This window comes from Ursus americanus, chromosome 2, assembly GCF_024610735.1.
Source record: "Ursus americanus isolate L20-20 chromosome 2, mUrsAme1.1.p, whole genome shotgun sequence".
NCBI lineage: Eukaryota > Metazoa > Chordata > Mammalia > Carnivora > Ursidae > Ursus > Ursus americanus.
Window position 1 is genome coordinate 38,586,734 of NC_142128.1, and position 16,152 is coordinate 38,602,885.

Consider the following 16,152-nt stretch of genomic DNA (forward strand, 5'->3'; position numbering starts at 1 on the left):
TGTTTCCTCCAGGACAGCCTCACAAGTGCATTTTCATCAGCCTCTCCGAGCTTAGGAGCACTGCGCAGTCTCCAGTGGGTTCCTGTTCCCTTTAGCATCCCTTACACCCTCATCACCTAGTTCCACATTACACAACATAAACGCGGGGGTGGTTGTGGTCCTAAACGTGCCCCACGGCAAGCATTGTCTGCGAGGCACCTGTGCCCCTGTGGGGTTGGCCGGCAGCGGGAGGAGGGCAGAGCCAGTGGTCCAACTGCTCTACATCCCCTGCTTGGTCTCAAGCCTGTGTGTTAGAGATTAGAAATGTGGCTTTTTTCCTTTGAGGGTGCACGAAAAGGCATTCAGCACGGAAGGAACAGCATATGCGGGGCACACCCACGTTGAAATCAGATTGCACCAGTCCAGAGAGAGGTGGTTCATCTGACGGGGGGAGAGGGCTGTGGAGACAGGCAGGATGAACGTGGCCGTGGTCCCCATCAGACCCTTCTTGGGAAGACCCCCGGTGGCTGGGGAGAGGGCAGGGCTGAGCTGACCCTGTGGGGACCAGAGGGGCCGGAGTGCCGCAGTCGGGGAGAGCCCACCAGGCCCAGGGTGTCTGTGGGAGGAGCGTGAAGCTGGGGCAACTGCAGGCGGGCAGAAGGGACCCCAGGAGCAGCAGGAAGGGGCAGCCCCAGGCCATCTGCAAGGATGCAGGGCACCCAGCTCAGAGCTGAGAATCCCTGAGGAGCCAGCAGTGGGGCCTGAACCCCCTCCTCCCCGAGCCTAGCTGGTTTGGTTTACAGAGACAGCTCCGGGCCCAGGGGAGATGGGGAGGGAGCCATGCACCCCACAGGAGAGCTGACCTGCTTCATCCCCCAGCCCCAGCCCACTCTCCTCTAGACTTTGGGGCCCAGAGGGTCCCCAGAGATATTGGACCAAACAGCTGCTGTGTCTGCTGGACTCCCGCCCCACCCCTACAGCAGTCAGCAGACCCCAAAGCCAAGGTCATGCCTTCCCTGCCCCCTGTGGCCTTGGGGCTGACACCCACACAAGGACTGAGTAGGTCTGTGGAAAATCCGGCCCCATCTAATGGCGTGTTTCAACCAAAACACACACAGTGGACTTGGGGACAGTCCCTCAGCAAGACAGCCTGACCAGGGAGGCAGGGGCAGACCCTGCTGGGTGCAGGCCTCAGGCTAAGCCCCTCCAAGGCCTCCCCCATGGGGAAGAGGCCAGGCAGCAGGCCGCGGGGCGAGGGGACCCCAACCCTGGCTGCAGAAACAGCTCCCGTGAAGGGAAGGCTGCCACGAGCTGTCTCGAGCACCAGAAGGCCCAGTCCCCGACGTTTAAACAGACAGGTGTTTATTTCTCAGCTGAGTCCAAAGTCCAGAGAACGCAGTCTGGGCCTTCTCTCATCATCAAGGCCTCAGCCAGTCAGACGCCATCTGCCTGCTCTGTCCAGGTGGAGGGTCAAGGTCCTTTCTCGGGGTCAAGGTGTCCCTGGGCTCCAGATGGAAGTGGCAGGAAGCAGGAACGGCGGGAGGGCACAGTTCCAGGAGTCCCGCTGGTGTGCGTGTCTACGTCCACACTACCCAGCACGCGGCGTGGCTGCACGAGGCACAGGGAGCTGGGACACGCCTTTTATTAGTTGGGTGACCCAGATAAAACCCAGGTTCCAGGACACAGTCCCAGCCTCCACGACTGCAGTGTGCAGGCTGGTATCCTGGAGGGGGGCCCCACCCGCATCCCCTTGTTGCCCACCTGGGCTGCTGAGACCCCACCTCTGCCCAGAACTGACCCACCCCTGCCCCCCCAGGGAGTGTCCTGGCCCTTTGGCTGCAACGACACAGAAAGGCAAACTGCAGTTTTTTCCTGGGCAAATAACCAATCCCAGATACTCAGTCCCGGGGTAGCCGAGGTCAGCTGCGTCTCGGGGACCCTCAGCCCGGTCTCACAAAGTGGCTGACGGGACTAAGGCTGACGGAGGAGTGAGCCAAGGCCAGCACCTGGAAGGCAGGCTGGAAGGCTGGTCCAAGAGTGGCCACAGCTGCCTGGGGATGACCACACACCCCAGGGTGGAGGAGGAGCTGACCCCACCTGCCTGGCCTGGACCCACGTTGAGCCCAGGCTGAAAGCAGTCGATTCCTTGACCACATAGGGACAGCAATGTCCCAACGCCCCAGACCTGGTCCCTGCAGGGCCAGAGCCCAGAGATGAGGGGCGATGCATCCAAGAGACCAGGGCCGAGACCAGCAACCAGGCTAACTGATCTGGCTGCTCCATCTACAGGCTACCCCATGCCAGACACTTCAGCTCCCTTCTGGGGACCAGAAGGTATGGGCCAGCCGGGTCCTCTGAGACCCTCACTCCCACACACGCTGGTCAGTGTGAAGGGAGGGCCACCTGTGCTCACCCAGACCCTGTGGCCACACCAAAAGTCCGAGCCTTACCTGCACACAGAGGGCCATTCCTGGGTAGACAGCCTGGACTCCACCTGGGCCCAGAGGGGCAAACCCCCACCCCGCTCCTGCATCAGGGAGCTGGCCCACAGAGGTTCTAAGAGGTACCCCAACCAAGGTCAGGATTACTCTGCTCACCCCACCCAGCAGCTGAGGCCAGCAGGCCATGTGTGATACCCCACTCTGCAGACACGAGGCCCCCTCCCTGAACCCTGGCTCAGGTCCAACTCCAAACCCTAGAAGGTTCAAGTCCCTTTCCCGAAGGAGGGCAAAGCCACTGGCATCCCTGCACGAGGGAGCTCAGAGCAGGTAGGCCAAGAGGCTACCCGAGAAGGGGTAACAAGGCAGAGGTCTCGGCCCCCACAGCCCCTCAGGAGAGCACCAGGAAGCAGGGTGTTGGGCCCTGGAGTCCCATCCCTGCCCGATAAGCCCACATGGCCTGGGCCTCAAGCAGGCAGGAGGAGGACCTGAAGCTACGGGGTCGGGCCCGGGGAGCGGGGGCCCTGCCTTCCTTCCTCAACACACAGGGCTGCCCAGGCCCCGCTCCTGGGGCCCGGCCTACACCCCACAGATGCTGGTGTCAGATGCCTCCAAGGCTGGAGAAGCTCCAAGTCAACTGGCTGTGGACGGCACCACATAGGCCCTGCGAGCAGGGCGAGGGGCCAAGATGGCTGGGCCCCAGTCAGCACAGCCACATGGCCCTCAGCACACCCAGTGTGGCAGCACACCAGCGTGACTCCTCTGTACCCAGCTCTGGCTGCCCCCCCCCCCCAGCTCTGGGGTCACTGTCCTTGACTTCCCTGGGGCAGAAATGAACACAGGGCTTTGGGCATGAAAGTCACCACAAGCCCCCAAGCTCACTGCTCAGCGGCCCCTAGAAGAGTGCAGAGTTGTCTGCTGGTGGCAGGGGGGGTCTCAGGACCTGACATCCCACACCTTGGAGACACAAGCCTGGAGCAGAGAGGCTCCGCCACAACTCCAGACCCTCACCGGTGGTCTTTCCCTTTAAGGCCCAGCCTGGCCACCCAGAAGGACCAGCCAGTGCCTCTTTCTGGGCTCCTGATTCAGGGGCTGCAGGCACTCACCCCCACAGAAAGGACCCAGATTCAGCGATCCAGTTCTTCTTCTAATGCCTCCCTCAAGGTCACCAAGCCATCACCAGCCCCCTTACCCCACCCAACCCCTCTGATGCACCTGGCTGGGCCACCCCTGCCCTAAGCGCAGGGACTATTAGTGATAAGTAGAAGTGCTTTCTTGACACGGTTTACAAGGAAATGCAATGCCTACTTGAAGATCCTGGACAGCCCACCGTGACCTCCAGCACAATCCAGGCTACCACTAAACCCTCTCTTTGTCCCAAGTCACCAACCTCCAAGGACAAGCATAGCAGAGGCCATCAGGCCCACAGAGAATGAAGGCAGAGGAAACATTCTGATTCCAAAGTGAGAGCAGCCCCACATGCCAACAGGTGGCCCTCGACCCTGGGAGGGAAGGGTGGGGCTCAGGACACTGGCAGATCCAGGCCTGGGGCTGGCTGCCCGACGCCCTGTCTGCAGGAGCCCTGCCCCGCCGCCGCCATCAAACCTGGACCAAAGACCTTCAAAGGTCCCCAGAGGACCCAGCATCCCGGCCCTCAGCCCCCAGAGCCTTAGTATGTTGGCACAGGGGTGTAAGAAGGGGCAGCCTGAATTCCCAGAAGGCAGGGGCCGGGGGCCTCCAGTTTTAACTTCTTACGTCTCTTCTGAACACATTCTGTTGATCTTCAAAATGGCAAAAGATGCTCAAATTTTAAAGCTCAACAGCTGATAACACACTTGATAACAAAAATCTATAATATTTAGAAACAAATGTGATTAAATTTATGGGTCTGAATAAATTGTGCTTTAGATTTAATATAAAATGTGTTAAAACTTATATGAGTGCCAAGATATATCACTTTAGCACATTTTTAAAAAGCACAGGCAACCGGTTGTCAGCCCTGCTGGTTGTGTCCCCACCCCCCTCTCACCATGGTGGGGTCACTGGCCTGCTCCCTCCCCACCCTAGGGTGTTGGTGCCGCCCTGGCCAAAGGCTCTGCTGGGTCAAGGCCCTTCAGGCGTGCACTGATGGTTGGCCCAGGATGTGTGGGACTCCAACATCCTGCCGTAGCCTCCTCACAGACCTCTACCTGCTACGGGCCTGGACCAGCAAGGCCACCCGATCCCCAGCGCTGACCCTCTGGGCCCCCTTCACTGCCACAGGAGAGCCGGGCTGCCCTCTGTTCCGCTTACTCCTTGAAGCCTGGCCATGGCAGAGGTGACGATGAGGCAGAGGGATGAACCTGCTCTAAATGCACCCTCACCACTCCAGGACAAATCTAAACCCAAAGGGAGGACCCAGACCCAGACTGAATCTGCCTGCCCACCCAGCTCCTTCGAAGAACGAAGAACGTGCCAGTGTCTTAGCAGAGGGGACTCAGGAGGCGGCTGCTCTTTCCGTGCTCTTGCGTCCTTGACTGTCAGACACCCCTCAGTGAGGTGCTGGGGCACACCTGACACCCCTGGACAGGGCCAGGGGACTGCACAGGGAAAGGCTTCACCATCCACCAGCTGGGAAAACCACAGGGAGCAGAGAGCAATGACTTGCAGACACGGTCTGCAGCACCATCCCCCATTCCTGGTCACCAAGCTGCAACCCGGACTCTCCTGTCCTTGCCCCGGCAGCTCGTCCATCTCCAAGTCACAGGGGTTCCTTCCTCCAAAAGACATCCGCTCTCCACCTGTCCCCTTCTCTTCCTTGGTGCATCTACTGTTCAGACAACGTCTGGGGCAGGGTGCACCTTCCTTACACTCACTGAGTCATGGAGTAACGGCCGCTTGCCAGACCCGGGCGGGGAACGCGGAGGCACCTGGGTGAACCAAATCCCAAAGCTCTGGCCCTCTCGGCGCCGGGTTTTACTCTTTCCAGCCTCCTGCCTGGGCTCAAGGCCACTGCTTTGCCAGAAGACTCAGCCTCCCTGCCTGCACTGCCCACCGACCAGGATGACGCCTCCGCGCGGGGTGCTGCACGTGCTCCACGTCGCCCCAGCACCGCCGAACTCCACCTTCCCAGCCCTAGCCTGCGAGCCGCCACCCTGGCCTCCCCTCGCTTCTCCCGACGAGCCTCCGCGCCGCTGCACCGCCTACTCCCCCTGCCGGGGTCCCCTTCCACTCGGGTCTCAACCGCAGTGTCACCTCCGAGGAGGCGCGTCCCCTTTCGCACCTTGTCTTCTACCCTGCCTTTCGCTCCCAGTTGGCGATGGCCGCACTGTCCCCTGTTCAGGCTCGGGACCCTGCCGAGCCCCGCTAGCGCAGAAGCGGCGTCCGCACCGTCACTCTGCACACCTCGTGTGGTTTTTAACCTCACCAACCTGACCATGCACCCGCCCGCCTCCTGAGCCGCCCGCGCCCTGCCGGACCCCACGGCCGGCAGCCAGAGGCCGCAGCGCCCGCCCCCGCCGCCCCGCGCGCCCGCCGCAGCGGGGTCAGGGGCCGCGAGCCCACTGCGCACGCGCAACGGGTGGGGCGGGGCCGCGGCGGCGTTAACTCCCTCCGCGCTGGCCTGGGAGCTGCCCGCGCGGCGCGGCCCCCCGGACCGCAGCCAGCCAACAATCTGCCGACCCCATGAGGCACGCACCCGGCCCCGGGTAGCCCCAGATACCTCCCCAGGGAGGGAGACAGAAGAAGAGTCCCCGCTGCGGCTCGCCAGAAACGGCCGCGGCCCTTTAACACTCCCCTCGCTCGCTTCCATTGGCTGAGGCGCTGTACGTCATCACTGCGCGCCCGACAGCGGCGCCTTCCCGCTCCCTAATCCTGACGCCAGAGCGGCGCCGGCCTTAGCGGCTGAGGAGAGCGGGAGGAGGTTGCGGCGGCGGGAAGATGTAAGTTGGGGGAATCCGACCCCATCCGAGCTTCGGGGGCCGCCCGCAGAGCTCGGCGGGGCGCGTGGTTGGAGCCGACCCGCTCCTCGGCCTCTCGGTAGGCACGGCAGCCTGGTGGCGCGGCAGCGGCTGTGAGAAGAAAGAGTGTGGCCCGGGGCGGGCGGAGTGGGAGGCGCCGAGGCCGCGGCCCGGAAGTGGTCGGGGCCGCGGCGGGCGGAAGGGCGCCTCAGACCGTCCCCCCTGTGCGGCGCGCCCGGCTAGGCCCGCGGGACTCGGAGCAGCCGGGAGCGCGGCTTCCGCCTTCGGTGCTCTGCCGCCGGCGTGGAGACTCAGGCCCGCCACGCCAGGCCCTGCCCTGGGAGCGCTCGCGGCCCGGCGCCTGGACTGGGCAGTTGTGAGTGAACGCGGACGGGGGTGGCGGGGGCGGAGATGCTTTGTGGGGGGGGCCCTCCCTCCCCCCCCTCCCCCCCCTCGGAGCCAGGAACCGAGACGCCCGCTCCGCGGACGCGACCCTCGGGGACGCGGCTCCCGGTGTCCCGCAGCGCGGCCGGACGGGCTGTCCCGGAAGGGAGGTTTCTGGGAACCAAAAGTCCTGGCCTTTTCCTCCTATTTCGCATGACTTGTGCCGAAAGTGCACTTTTAAGTGGGGGAAGCGCTCTGAAGACGGGAGCCGAAACGCCATCTGCTCGAGGTTTAACTAACTGTTCTCTCTCTCTCTGGCTGTTGGACGCGCACCTTTCCGGAGGATGGGGGAGGTAACCGAGGTCCCGTGCTGTGACCCGAACTTGTGTGAACACACAGCCTCAGTCTCTGCTGTCTAGCGCTCGGCCACGCCCGGCAAAGTGTAGAGTCTGAGAATCCCGGTGGTGCTCGCTGTCGCGGGGTACCTTGGGGCAGACCTTTGGGGCTGGGGTGGGGCCCGGGAGTGTGCCCTGCGGGTCCGTGCTGCTCAGGTAGGCAGCCCAGGGCCACACGAGCCTGCCGGGCACTGCAGCTAGACCCAGGCCACACGGAGGTGTTTGAAGGGCTTCGTGCGGGGTGGGGGGAGTGAGTGTTTTATGAATGAGTTTTTACACTGGTTGAATGCAGAAAAGGTGGTATTTGGGGCGTGGGCTGTCAGATACGTTACTGAACGTCAGTTTCATCTGTGAACCTCTTGTTGCAAGGTGGCTACTGCAACATTTTAGGATGTAGCTCGCACTGTTTCCCTTGGACAGTGCTGGACGTGGTGATCTCCTAATGGGGTGGTCCAGGGACCCCTGTTGAGCATTCAAGAGGTCGTGTGTGACTTTGGGAGATGGGTTTATGTGGGGGGAAAGCTTCCAAACATGGAGAAACACTCCTTTCTTCTAACATAACCTAATGTTTCCGGAACCTTAGCTAGGTGCCAAGTTTGGTAACTGTGGAGGCGTTAGGAGCTATAATTGTCACCATAATGCTGATGAGAAGTAGAGGCTCAGAAAGGTTGTGTGACTTATCCAAAGTCATACAGCAAAGCTTCGAATCAAACAGGCTGGCTGAGTCCACAGATTCTTACCCACTGAACTATATACTTCCTGATTGTCCAAGGCCACTAACCGTATCCATCCAGTGTTGCTTGCTCAGTACCTGTAATACCTTATTGTTTTAAGGCAAAACATCTTAAAAGATTTTACCAGCCTGGAGAAGAGCTACAAAGGTGACATTCTGCTTTCTAATGCTGTAATTTGATTGTCCAAAGCTGGCCTTCTTTCTTGAGTCATAACATTTTTTCAGGATTTTGGGCACCCCTACACATGTGAAAACAGGATCCCAAGTGGTCGCCTTGTCCGGGTTACTTAAAGGCTGTTGAGGAAGATGAGGTAGAAATAGTTGACACCAACATCCTGAGATCTTTGGCTGCAGCTCAAGCAAATTGTAGAAAACCTCACTGGAAATACTGAAGGTTGCAGATCCCCCAGGAGACAAGGCACATCGTGGATTAGTAGTTTGTTCCAAGTCATATTTACTGAGCACGTGCTGCAATGTGGGCTCTTTGTTAGACCCTTATGAGTGGTGTCCTCAGATCCCAGTGCCTACACACACACACTCTGTCTCTCTCTCTCTTTTGCTGGGGAAAATGTAAACATACAGAAAGGTTGAAAGAATTGCACAGTGAATACCCACATAACCACCACCTAGGTCCTACAAGTCACATTTCTGCCATGTTTGCTTTATCATATACCAAACCACCCATCAATATTTTTTTGTTGCATTTTGAAGTAAATAGCAGACTTTGGTGTACTTTCCTCATAACACTTCCATATGCACTGCATTAACTAAAGTTCAGCATTTGCACTAACTGCCGTCTAACTTAACTATTTTACTGCTTTTTCAGTGTTCATGTGGGACATTTTATCTGTTTGCATTTGGGTGTTAAATGTTTTGATGCTGGTACCTGTCACTTTTGAAAGGGTTTTTGCTTCTAGTCATCACATACCAATGTGTCCTACAAGGTAATTGCCACAGTAGAACAAGAGATCTAATCACAGCTGTAATCCTATCACGAGAGCCACACTTGGTTTTTTTCTGTTCTGCATGCAAATGTGTATTTCTAAGGGGATGGTAGAGGGCTTATCATCAAACTTAGGAGTGAAAAACGGGTATTGTACCACCTGTAAAATAACAGTAACAGACACCACCACCGTTTCCTTAAGGAAAAGACTGACAAGGTGAAGTGAGGGTCTACCTATGGGTGCAGGACCCTCCCCGAGGAATTGGAAGAGGTCCCTGTATGTTCCTGGCTTTGTGGACGCTCCCTGCTTACTGTGTTCCTTGCCATCTTCTCATGTGCTCACCTTTTGACTGCGAAGTAGATTTGTTGCCTTGCCAACTCGTTCACTCTGTAAATCCTTTTATCTTGTTATTAGGCTGCACTTTGGCGTAAATTGCAATCGATTAGGGATCGTTTCTCAGACTCGAGTTAGAAGTGAGAGTTCAGATAAGTGAGGCCACCATTGCTGCTTTGAACACCTCAGAAGGGGAGAATGGATTTATCAGGAGTGAAAAAGAAGAGCTTGCTAGGAGTCAAAGAAAATAATAAAAAGTCCAGCACTAGGTAATCCTTCTGTTAGATTTTTCTAGTGCTACTTTGGGGGTGCTCGTTACTAGGGACCTTCAGAAAGGGGAAGATTGGAAATGTCTTACATATTACAGTGATGTGTCCTAAGCCACAGATCATTTTGCTCTGTGATCACCTGGGATCTCTGTAGCCCTTTGGATCCCCTCTTTTGGGTAGTGTTGTTTTCTGGGTTTCGTCAGAGGGGCATGCGATCTCACACTCTTCCTCACCATCCAGGGCTCCTTCTCCTACCAAACGCAAAGACCGCTCTGATGAGAAGTCCAAGGATCGTTCTAAAGATAAAGGGGCCACCAAGGAGTCAAGTGAGAAGGATCGTGGCAGGGATAAAACTCGGAAGAGGCGCAGCGCTTCCAGTGGTAGCAGCAGCACCAGGTGGGACCCGGCAGGGCAGAGCACAGAGCCGGCCTCTCTCCTGTGGCCAGGCCCCTTTTCCTTCGTGAAGAGCCAGCAGGGCGCTCTGTGGTCCTCTTTATTTACACAGAAAACGCACTGAGCTTGTTAATCAAGGCCCTAATTATGGTTTGGGTCTGCTGTGTTTACATTTGGAAGATGGTGTTTGGGTGTTTTCTGTAGATGTTAAAGAATAGGACATCTTGGGGTATATGTTTCTCTCAAGTGCTTTTTTATTCAGAGTCATGATTGTTTTGCCTTAGCCTAAAGCTTACTTTTATTTCAGTTGAAAACCAGCCTGGGTGTCTCCGTAGCCACCTTCCAGGCTGGGTGGGTGCTTCTGGCTTGCCAGGCTCTATCTGTACCTCCCAGTAGGCAAGGCTTCTGTTTAGCTGGGAAGTGGCTCCTTCCTTTCCTGTCACTGCACAGTGTGAATGCTGTCTTCTGTCCCCATCTAGGGCTTTGGCCAGGGTTGGGGCGGTAAATATCATCCCCACTTCCTGAGGAGGGGAGACACTGAGGCTTGAAAATTGGAGGACAGTGGTTTCCTCTTGGAAGCATGAGAACGTGCAGGCTCATCCGTTTGGAAGAAATGCTCCCGTCCACTGTTGCCCTTGACACCTGTGTCTCACTTGTCAGGTCCCGGTCCAGCTCCACCTCTAGCTCGGGCTCCAGCACCAGCACCGGCTCCAGCAGCGGCTCAAGCTCTTCCTCAGCATCTAGCCGCTCGGGAAGTTCCAGCACATCCCGCAGTTCCAGCTCCAGCAGCTCCTCTGGCTCGCCAAGTCCTTCTAGGCGCAGGCATGACAACAGAAGGCGTTCCCGCTCCAAGTAAGCTCCCTTCCAGCACCGCTTCCCTACTCAGGAGTGCCTTGGTTTCCGGGGGGATTGCCCCCAAAACTTGCGAATTGTTTGGGAACTTAAGTTTACAAATGGGGGCTGTAAAGTTACCATAGCTCCTATAAAAGTAGACTTAAAAAAGGAGTCTTTTTATCTTAGGATTTCTGCAGCAGAGATATTAGGAATATACATGAACTGGTAGGGAAAGCTTCCTTACAAAAAAACTGTCAATCATAGCAGGTAGCAGTCCCACTAAAAAAATTTTTTGACTTGACAGAAATTGATTGTTTCTGGTTTTCTGTTTTTTTCAATCAGATCCAAACCACCCAAAAGAGATGAAAAGGAAAGGAAAAGGCGGAGTCCTTCCCCTAAGCCCACCAAAGTACACATTGGGAGGCTCACCAGGAATGTGACCAAGGTGAGGGATCCTGAATCCATCCAATGGACAGTGGGGTGTATCTCTTCTGCAAATATTTTAAATGGAAAACTAGAGAAGTAGGCCTCAGCCACAGGTGAACTGAGAACATAGGCTCTCAGAGGACTGGCGGGATGGTGTGTCGAGCAGAGCAGTAACTCCTTTAGTGGGGTTATTCTGTGCGAGTGAGACTAACCCGAGGTGCCAAGGCATAGTAGTTGCGTGGTGACTTCTCAGCTCCCACACGGGTGATGGTGGGTGTGCATCACCATGACCCTTCTTTCCTCTAGGACCACATCATGGAAATATTCTCCACCTATGGAAAAATCAAAATGATTGACATGCCTGTAGAAAGGATGCACCCCCATCTGTCTAAAGGCTATGCATATGTGGAGTTTGAGAACCCAGATGAAGCCGAGAAGGCACTGAAGCACATGGATGGAGGTGGGTGACCCTGCCAGCCCTCCACTGAGCCCCCTTCTCTGTTCCCTGTGCCAGACCAGCTACCTGACACTTAGGGACCTTTGAACCGGTTTCCAACCTGGCTGCACATCACAGTCCCCCTGGAGCTCTTGCCGGGTTCCAGTTCTTAAGCAGGAGGTGTGTGTTTACAGAAAACGAGTTTTATGGGACATTATTCTTGGGAAAAGATCAGCAAATAGAAATGCATTCGCATTTTTAGAATTTTCTAGTCTGTGAAAGCTTAAGGATTAAACGAAGGGTTTTTGTTTTTTAATAAAGATTATATTATGAGTATGAATAGTGAAGCATTTGGCTTTTATATGGGAGTGTTTTCTTTAATCCTCTCTCAGATTCATTTTCTATTGGGCAACATCTCAGCATTTTTAGGATTACTTTGCTGGATTCACACGTTTTATCCATTTCCCTAAAGCTTATATCTTAACTGTTTGTGACATTTATAGCTGTTCTGTGTGGAGCAGAATGGTTTTAACAACAGCTGAACACTTGTGAATAGTTTTGAATGGACAGTTTTTGTTTCTTCTTTAAGTCAGTGTTTTAAGGAGCTTGGAATTTGTCTCTGCCCAAGCTCGCTGCTATTGTAATCTAGATAGCCCGGGCCAAGAGCCAAGACCGCCCAAAGCACGCTGTGGGCTGCCAGGTCACCTAGAGAGGAGAGTCTGAACACCCCAGAACGTTGGAGGCCCCCTTATGCACACAAAAAAAATAGTGCAGAGGTTTGGTGGGTAGTTGCCCTTGATCCCTGGTAGACCTTGGATACTAGGAAATTTTCCTTACTGCCAAGCTAACTCTCTTTCAGTCTCCTTAAATAAACTGGCCCATCAGGGTGCACACAGCAGCTCTTGACCTTATAAATCACACCTTCATTTTAGAGATCTTCAGTCGTGCATCTTGGAGAATTTCAGCACTTGCTAAAAATCCAAGGACACTTGGGCACATCCAGGGTGTGCGTGGCTATACGTATTACATGATTTAAGATTCTGGTAGGACTGGAGTGTGTGTCCACATACTGTGCCGCGCACCATGAACGGGGGAGCTGGCCAGAAGATATGTCCTCGTTGCTGATGTTCAGTGCCTGTGAAATTCTCCCTTCGGGCTGGCTTTGGCAGTGGGCCAGGGCAGGGTCGGGGGGACCTTAGGCTGCACTTAAGTCTTTTGAGTATGTTGTGAACACAGGTCTGCGTGTCCAAGTTACCCCTCAGTAACCTTTGCTATTTCCTTGAGGGTAGGAATCGAAAAGATAAAAGAACCCTCGACCCTTTGGGGCCACACAGGGACTGTGCTGTGTGCTCCCCTGGGGATCCTAGGGTCTGCGCCTCGCCTTTCTTTGTTCTTTCTTTTTCTGAGGCCCTGAAGATTCCTCGGTCCTCCGAGCTTCACTGTTCTCATTCAATTGAAGGGGGGGGCCGCCTCCTTCACTGTTCTCATTCAGTTGCATTCACACACTTGGTTGTTTGGTCTGAGGCACTTTTTCCAAACTCTTAAGCAAACTGGACAGCTGAATCCTGTTTTATTTTGCTCCCCCACCCCGGAAGTCTCTCCCTCCTCCTGAGCTGTCATGCAGTCGTAGCTTGTCCAGAAACGTGGGTGCTGATGATCCCTCCCACCTCCTCCACCAAGCTCTAGTGGCTTGGTGGCCCAGTTATAGTGCATACTGCCTTCATGGGAACCCAGCACCCTGAGGCCACCTTCTGGTCACCTGGGAGGTATCAGGTGAGGGGGCTTTTACAGCAGGAGAGAGGACCAGACTACCTGGTTGGAGGCCACCTGTTCAAGGGCAGTCCCTCTTGAGTTCTTACACTTGACCCCCATCTCAGTCCCGCAGAGCCCCCAAAATATCCCTACTCCTCTTGCCTGCCCCGCCCCATTGTTCTAGAGGAGAAAGTTCAGGGTCCAGGCACAGCCCTTCCCCTCATTGAGTGGTGTCAGGTGTTTGCTGAGATGCTGCTTCTCTTGGAAGTGCTTGTGCATCTGGTGCCCCCATGCATCCAGATTTGAGTTCCCTGTGAGGTTCCATGCTCCCCTGCAGATTTCCTGATGAACCCTCCAGTAGTAGTAACTCAATATTTCTGTGATGAGTTTAGTTCCCCTGTCCATCTTGCTTACCATGCTAGGCCTGCAATGGGCACGGGCTGGCCTAGGCTAGGTGTTTGTCAGATATTTTGTGACTTGATCCTTTGTTCAACAGGACAAATCGATGGCCAGGAGATCACTGCCACTGCTGTGCTGGCCCCCTGGCCTAGGCCGCCCCCCAGGCGATTCAGCCCTCCCAGGAGAATGTTGCCACCACCTCCCATGTGGCGTCGGTCGCCCCCACGGATGAGAAGAAGGTAGGGCCACTTGGAGTCTTACAAAGGACTGCTTGGGGCCAGTGTGGATTTGTTTCATTTACAAACACAGTGTGATGGTGATGACTTTGGAACCTTACTCAGCCCTGCCTGCGCCTGTGCTGCATGGGGGTGGGGGGAGCAGTGTTGGCACAGGTGGCAGTTGGCGGGGGGAGCAGGGCTGCTGCTGGAGGGCGGGGCAGGCAGAAGGTACAGCCCTGCAGGTTGCACCAGTATTGCCTGGAGTGCCGTTCCTTTTCCTTTTTCTAGTTAAGAAGACAGGAAGGGGGGGCGCCTGGGTGGCTCAGTCGTTAAGCGTCTGCCTTCGGCTCAGGGCATGATCCTGGCGTTATGGGATCGAGCCCCACGTCAGGCTCCTCTGCTGGAAGCCTGCTTCTTCCTCTCCCACTTTCCCTGCTTGTGTTCCCTCTCCCACTGGCTGTCTCTCTGTCAAATGAATAAATAAAATCTTAAAAAAAAAAAAAAGACAGGAAGGATAGGGTTTGTGGCTGGCTCAGTTGAAGGAGCATGGGACTCTTGATTTCGAGGTTGTGAGTTCAAGCCCCACATTGGGCTGTGCCCCACCTAAGCCTGACCTGATATATTTATAGGTTAAATATTAAAACACACACACACGGGCGCCTGGGTGGCGCAGTCGTTGGGCGTCTGCCTTCGGCTCGGGGCATGATCCCAGCGTTCTGGGATCGGGCCCCGCATCGGGCTCCTCCGCTGGGAACCTGCTTCTTCTCCCACTCCCCCTGCTGTGTTCCCTCTCTCGCTGGCTGTCTCTCTGTCGAATAAATTAATAAAATCTTTAAAAAAAACACACACACACATACACACACACATACACAGGGAGGGTCAGAAGAGGAGGTTGAGTCCGAGTCCCTTGGCAGAGCCCAGGGCCTGGCCTTCCTCTGCTAGTGGTGTCGAGCTGCCCTTCCCATAATCCTCAGGAAAGGGGGTCTCCACACCAGATACCCTTTTCCTTCCCAAGGGCTCCGTGTCGGTGCTATCACAGGGAGCCGTCCTAACTCTGGAGTGAAGCCGTACAGGATTGTTCAAGAAGGCAGCTTTGCCCCCGCTGTCCATGACGCAGGGCTGTGTCTGGGAAGTTGGCCTCCGTGTCTGATGTGGTCTTTCCTCTTCCTACAGGTCACGCTCCCCGAGGCGCAGGTCCCCCGTGCGCCGGCGATCTCGCTCCCCTGGCCGCCGCCGCCACAGGAGCCGCTCCAGCTCCAACTCCTCCCGATAAGCAGGGCCCCCGGAGCTCTGCACCCTGTAACTTCGATCCCATACACTTCAGTTTTGTCACTTCTCTAGCCAAAGGAGGGCTGGTAGGAAAGAAAGTCCTCACTCAGGGCAGGCTTCGAAGGCAGCAACTGAGACGTTTCCTCTGAAGGCAGAGTTACAGAGGAGTGTTAATGGTTTGGGGTTGTGCCTGTATACAAGAATGCCCTCCCATTTTCTGGCTAGAAAGCTCCCACATTTCCAGTTCCTAAGAGAGTCCATCCAGTGGCAAAGCCAGCAGGGACAAAGCAGGGCTCCAGGTGGTAGTGTGGCCCCAGCCTCGGGGTGTACCTGTTTCATTTCCACAAATGACTGGGGACCTGGTCCTGCCCTTGCTTGTTGGTCTACAGGGTCCTTCAGGAAAGGGCACTCTTGGGTGCAGCTGCTGTCGCTGCTCCCCTGCTTGGGGCCTCTTCCAACACCTACGGACAGCCCATGTTAGTTCCCAGAAATGGTTCTGTTTCTACGTGTCCTCAGGCCCACACATACCCCATGTCTCCCTTTCTCTGAAATTGGTGAGCAAATTGAGAGCCAGCTCTGCAGGGTCATCACGGACCCCACCCCACCCCCCCTGCTGCAGCTGTGACTCGAGGTGGCTTACAGGTTACCTTGGCAACGTGTACATTGCTTTTTTGGGGCTTTTATTGTACAGTCAGTACTATAAATTTGTTCTGAGTTTTGTAACTTGTAGCATTTTAGGCGCTGTTGTGTTTGTACTTTGTTGTGTAGAGTGAAGGGATTGTGTTGAATAAACAGGATTAGAATGCAGAGGAGTGCTGGCTTAACTGCCTCTTTCCTGTCCTTGGCCTCAAAGGTAGCTTCAGTTAACGAGGGAATTAAAAACACAAGACTACATTCTAGGTCATTTTCAGAGTCCCACCTCCCAAGTCTTTGAGCCAGGAGAGCAGCAGGTCAGCTCCGCGGAGTGCCAGGTCTCTGCTGCCGGAGACACCGACGAAGAGATTGATCACCT

At 55.6% G+C, this 16,152-nt stretch overlaps 2 protein-coding genes across 6 annotated transcripts; one reads left to right on the top strand and one right to left on the bottom strand.

The window, feature by feature from the left end:
* Positions 1-1,320: 1,320 nt before the first annotated feature.
* On the bottom strand, positions 1,321-6,207 carry LOC123783801 (uncharacterized). Of its 2 annotated transcripts, none has more exons than XM_087853419.1 (2): positions 2,430-6,207; positions 1,321-1,587 (listed from the first exon to the last, which is right to left on the bottom strand). In XM_087853419.1, exon 1 carries the CDS (start codon positions 6,205-6,207, stop codon positions 5,269-5,271), a length of 939 nt encoding a protein of 312 aa, XP_087709545.1. In that variant the 3' UTR covers positions 1,321-1,587; positions 2,430-5,268. The 2 variants fall into 2 exon arrangements, with proteins under 2 accessions (XP_087709545.1, XP_087709544.1); XM_087853418.1 differs by having other exon boundaries at positions 1,321-1,606.
* Positions 6,201-15,952, top strand: RNPS1 (RNA binding protein with serine rich domain 1). 4 transcript variants are annotated; one of them, XM_045784763.2, is made up of 9 exons: positions 6,251-6,337; positions 6,599-6,731; positions 9,226-9,413; positions 9,654-9,809; positions 10,467-10,658; positions 10,983-11,085; positions 11,373-11,526; positions 13,751-13,892; positions 15,045-15,952. In XM_045784763.2, exons 3-9 carry the CDS (start codon positions 9,343-9,345, stop codon positions 15,142-15,144), a joined length of 918 nt encoding a protein of 305 aa, XP_045640719.1. In that variant the 5' UTR covers positions 6,251-6,337; positions 6,599-6,731; positions 9,226-9,342; the 3' UTR covers positions 15,145-15,952. The 4 variants fall into 4 exon arrangements, with proteins under 4 accessions (XP_045640718.1, XP_045640722.1, XP_045640719.1 ...); XM_045784762.2 differs by lacking the exon at positions 6,599-6,731 and having other exon boundaries at positions 6,201-6,337; XM_045784764.2 differs by lacking the exon at positions 6,599-6,731 and having other exon boundaries at positions 6,296-6,434.
* Positions 15,953-16,152: the final 200 nt, after the last annotated feature.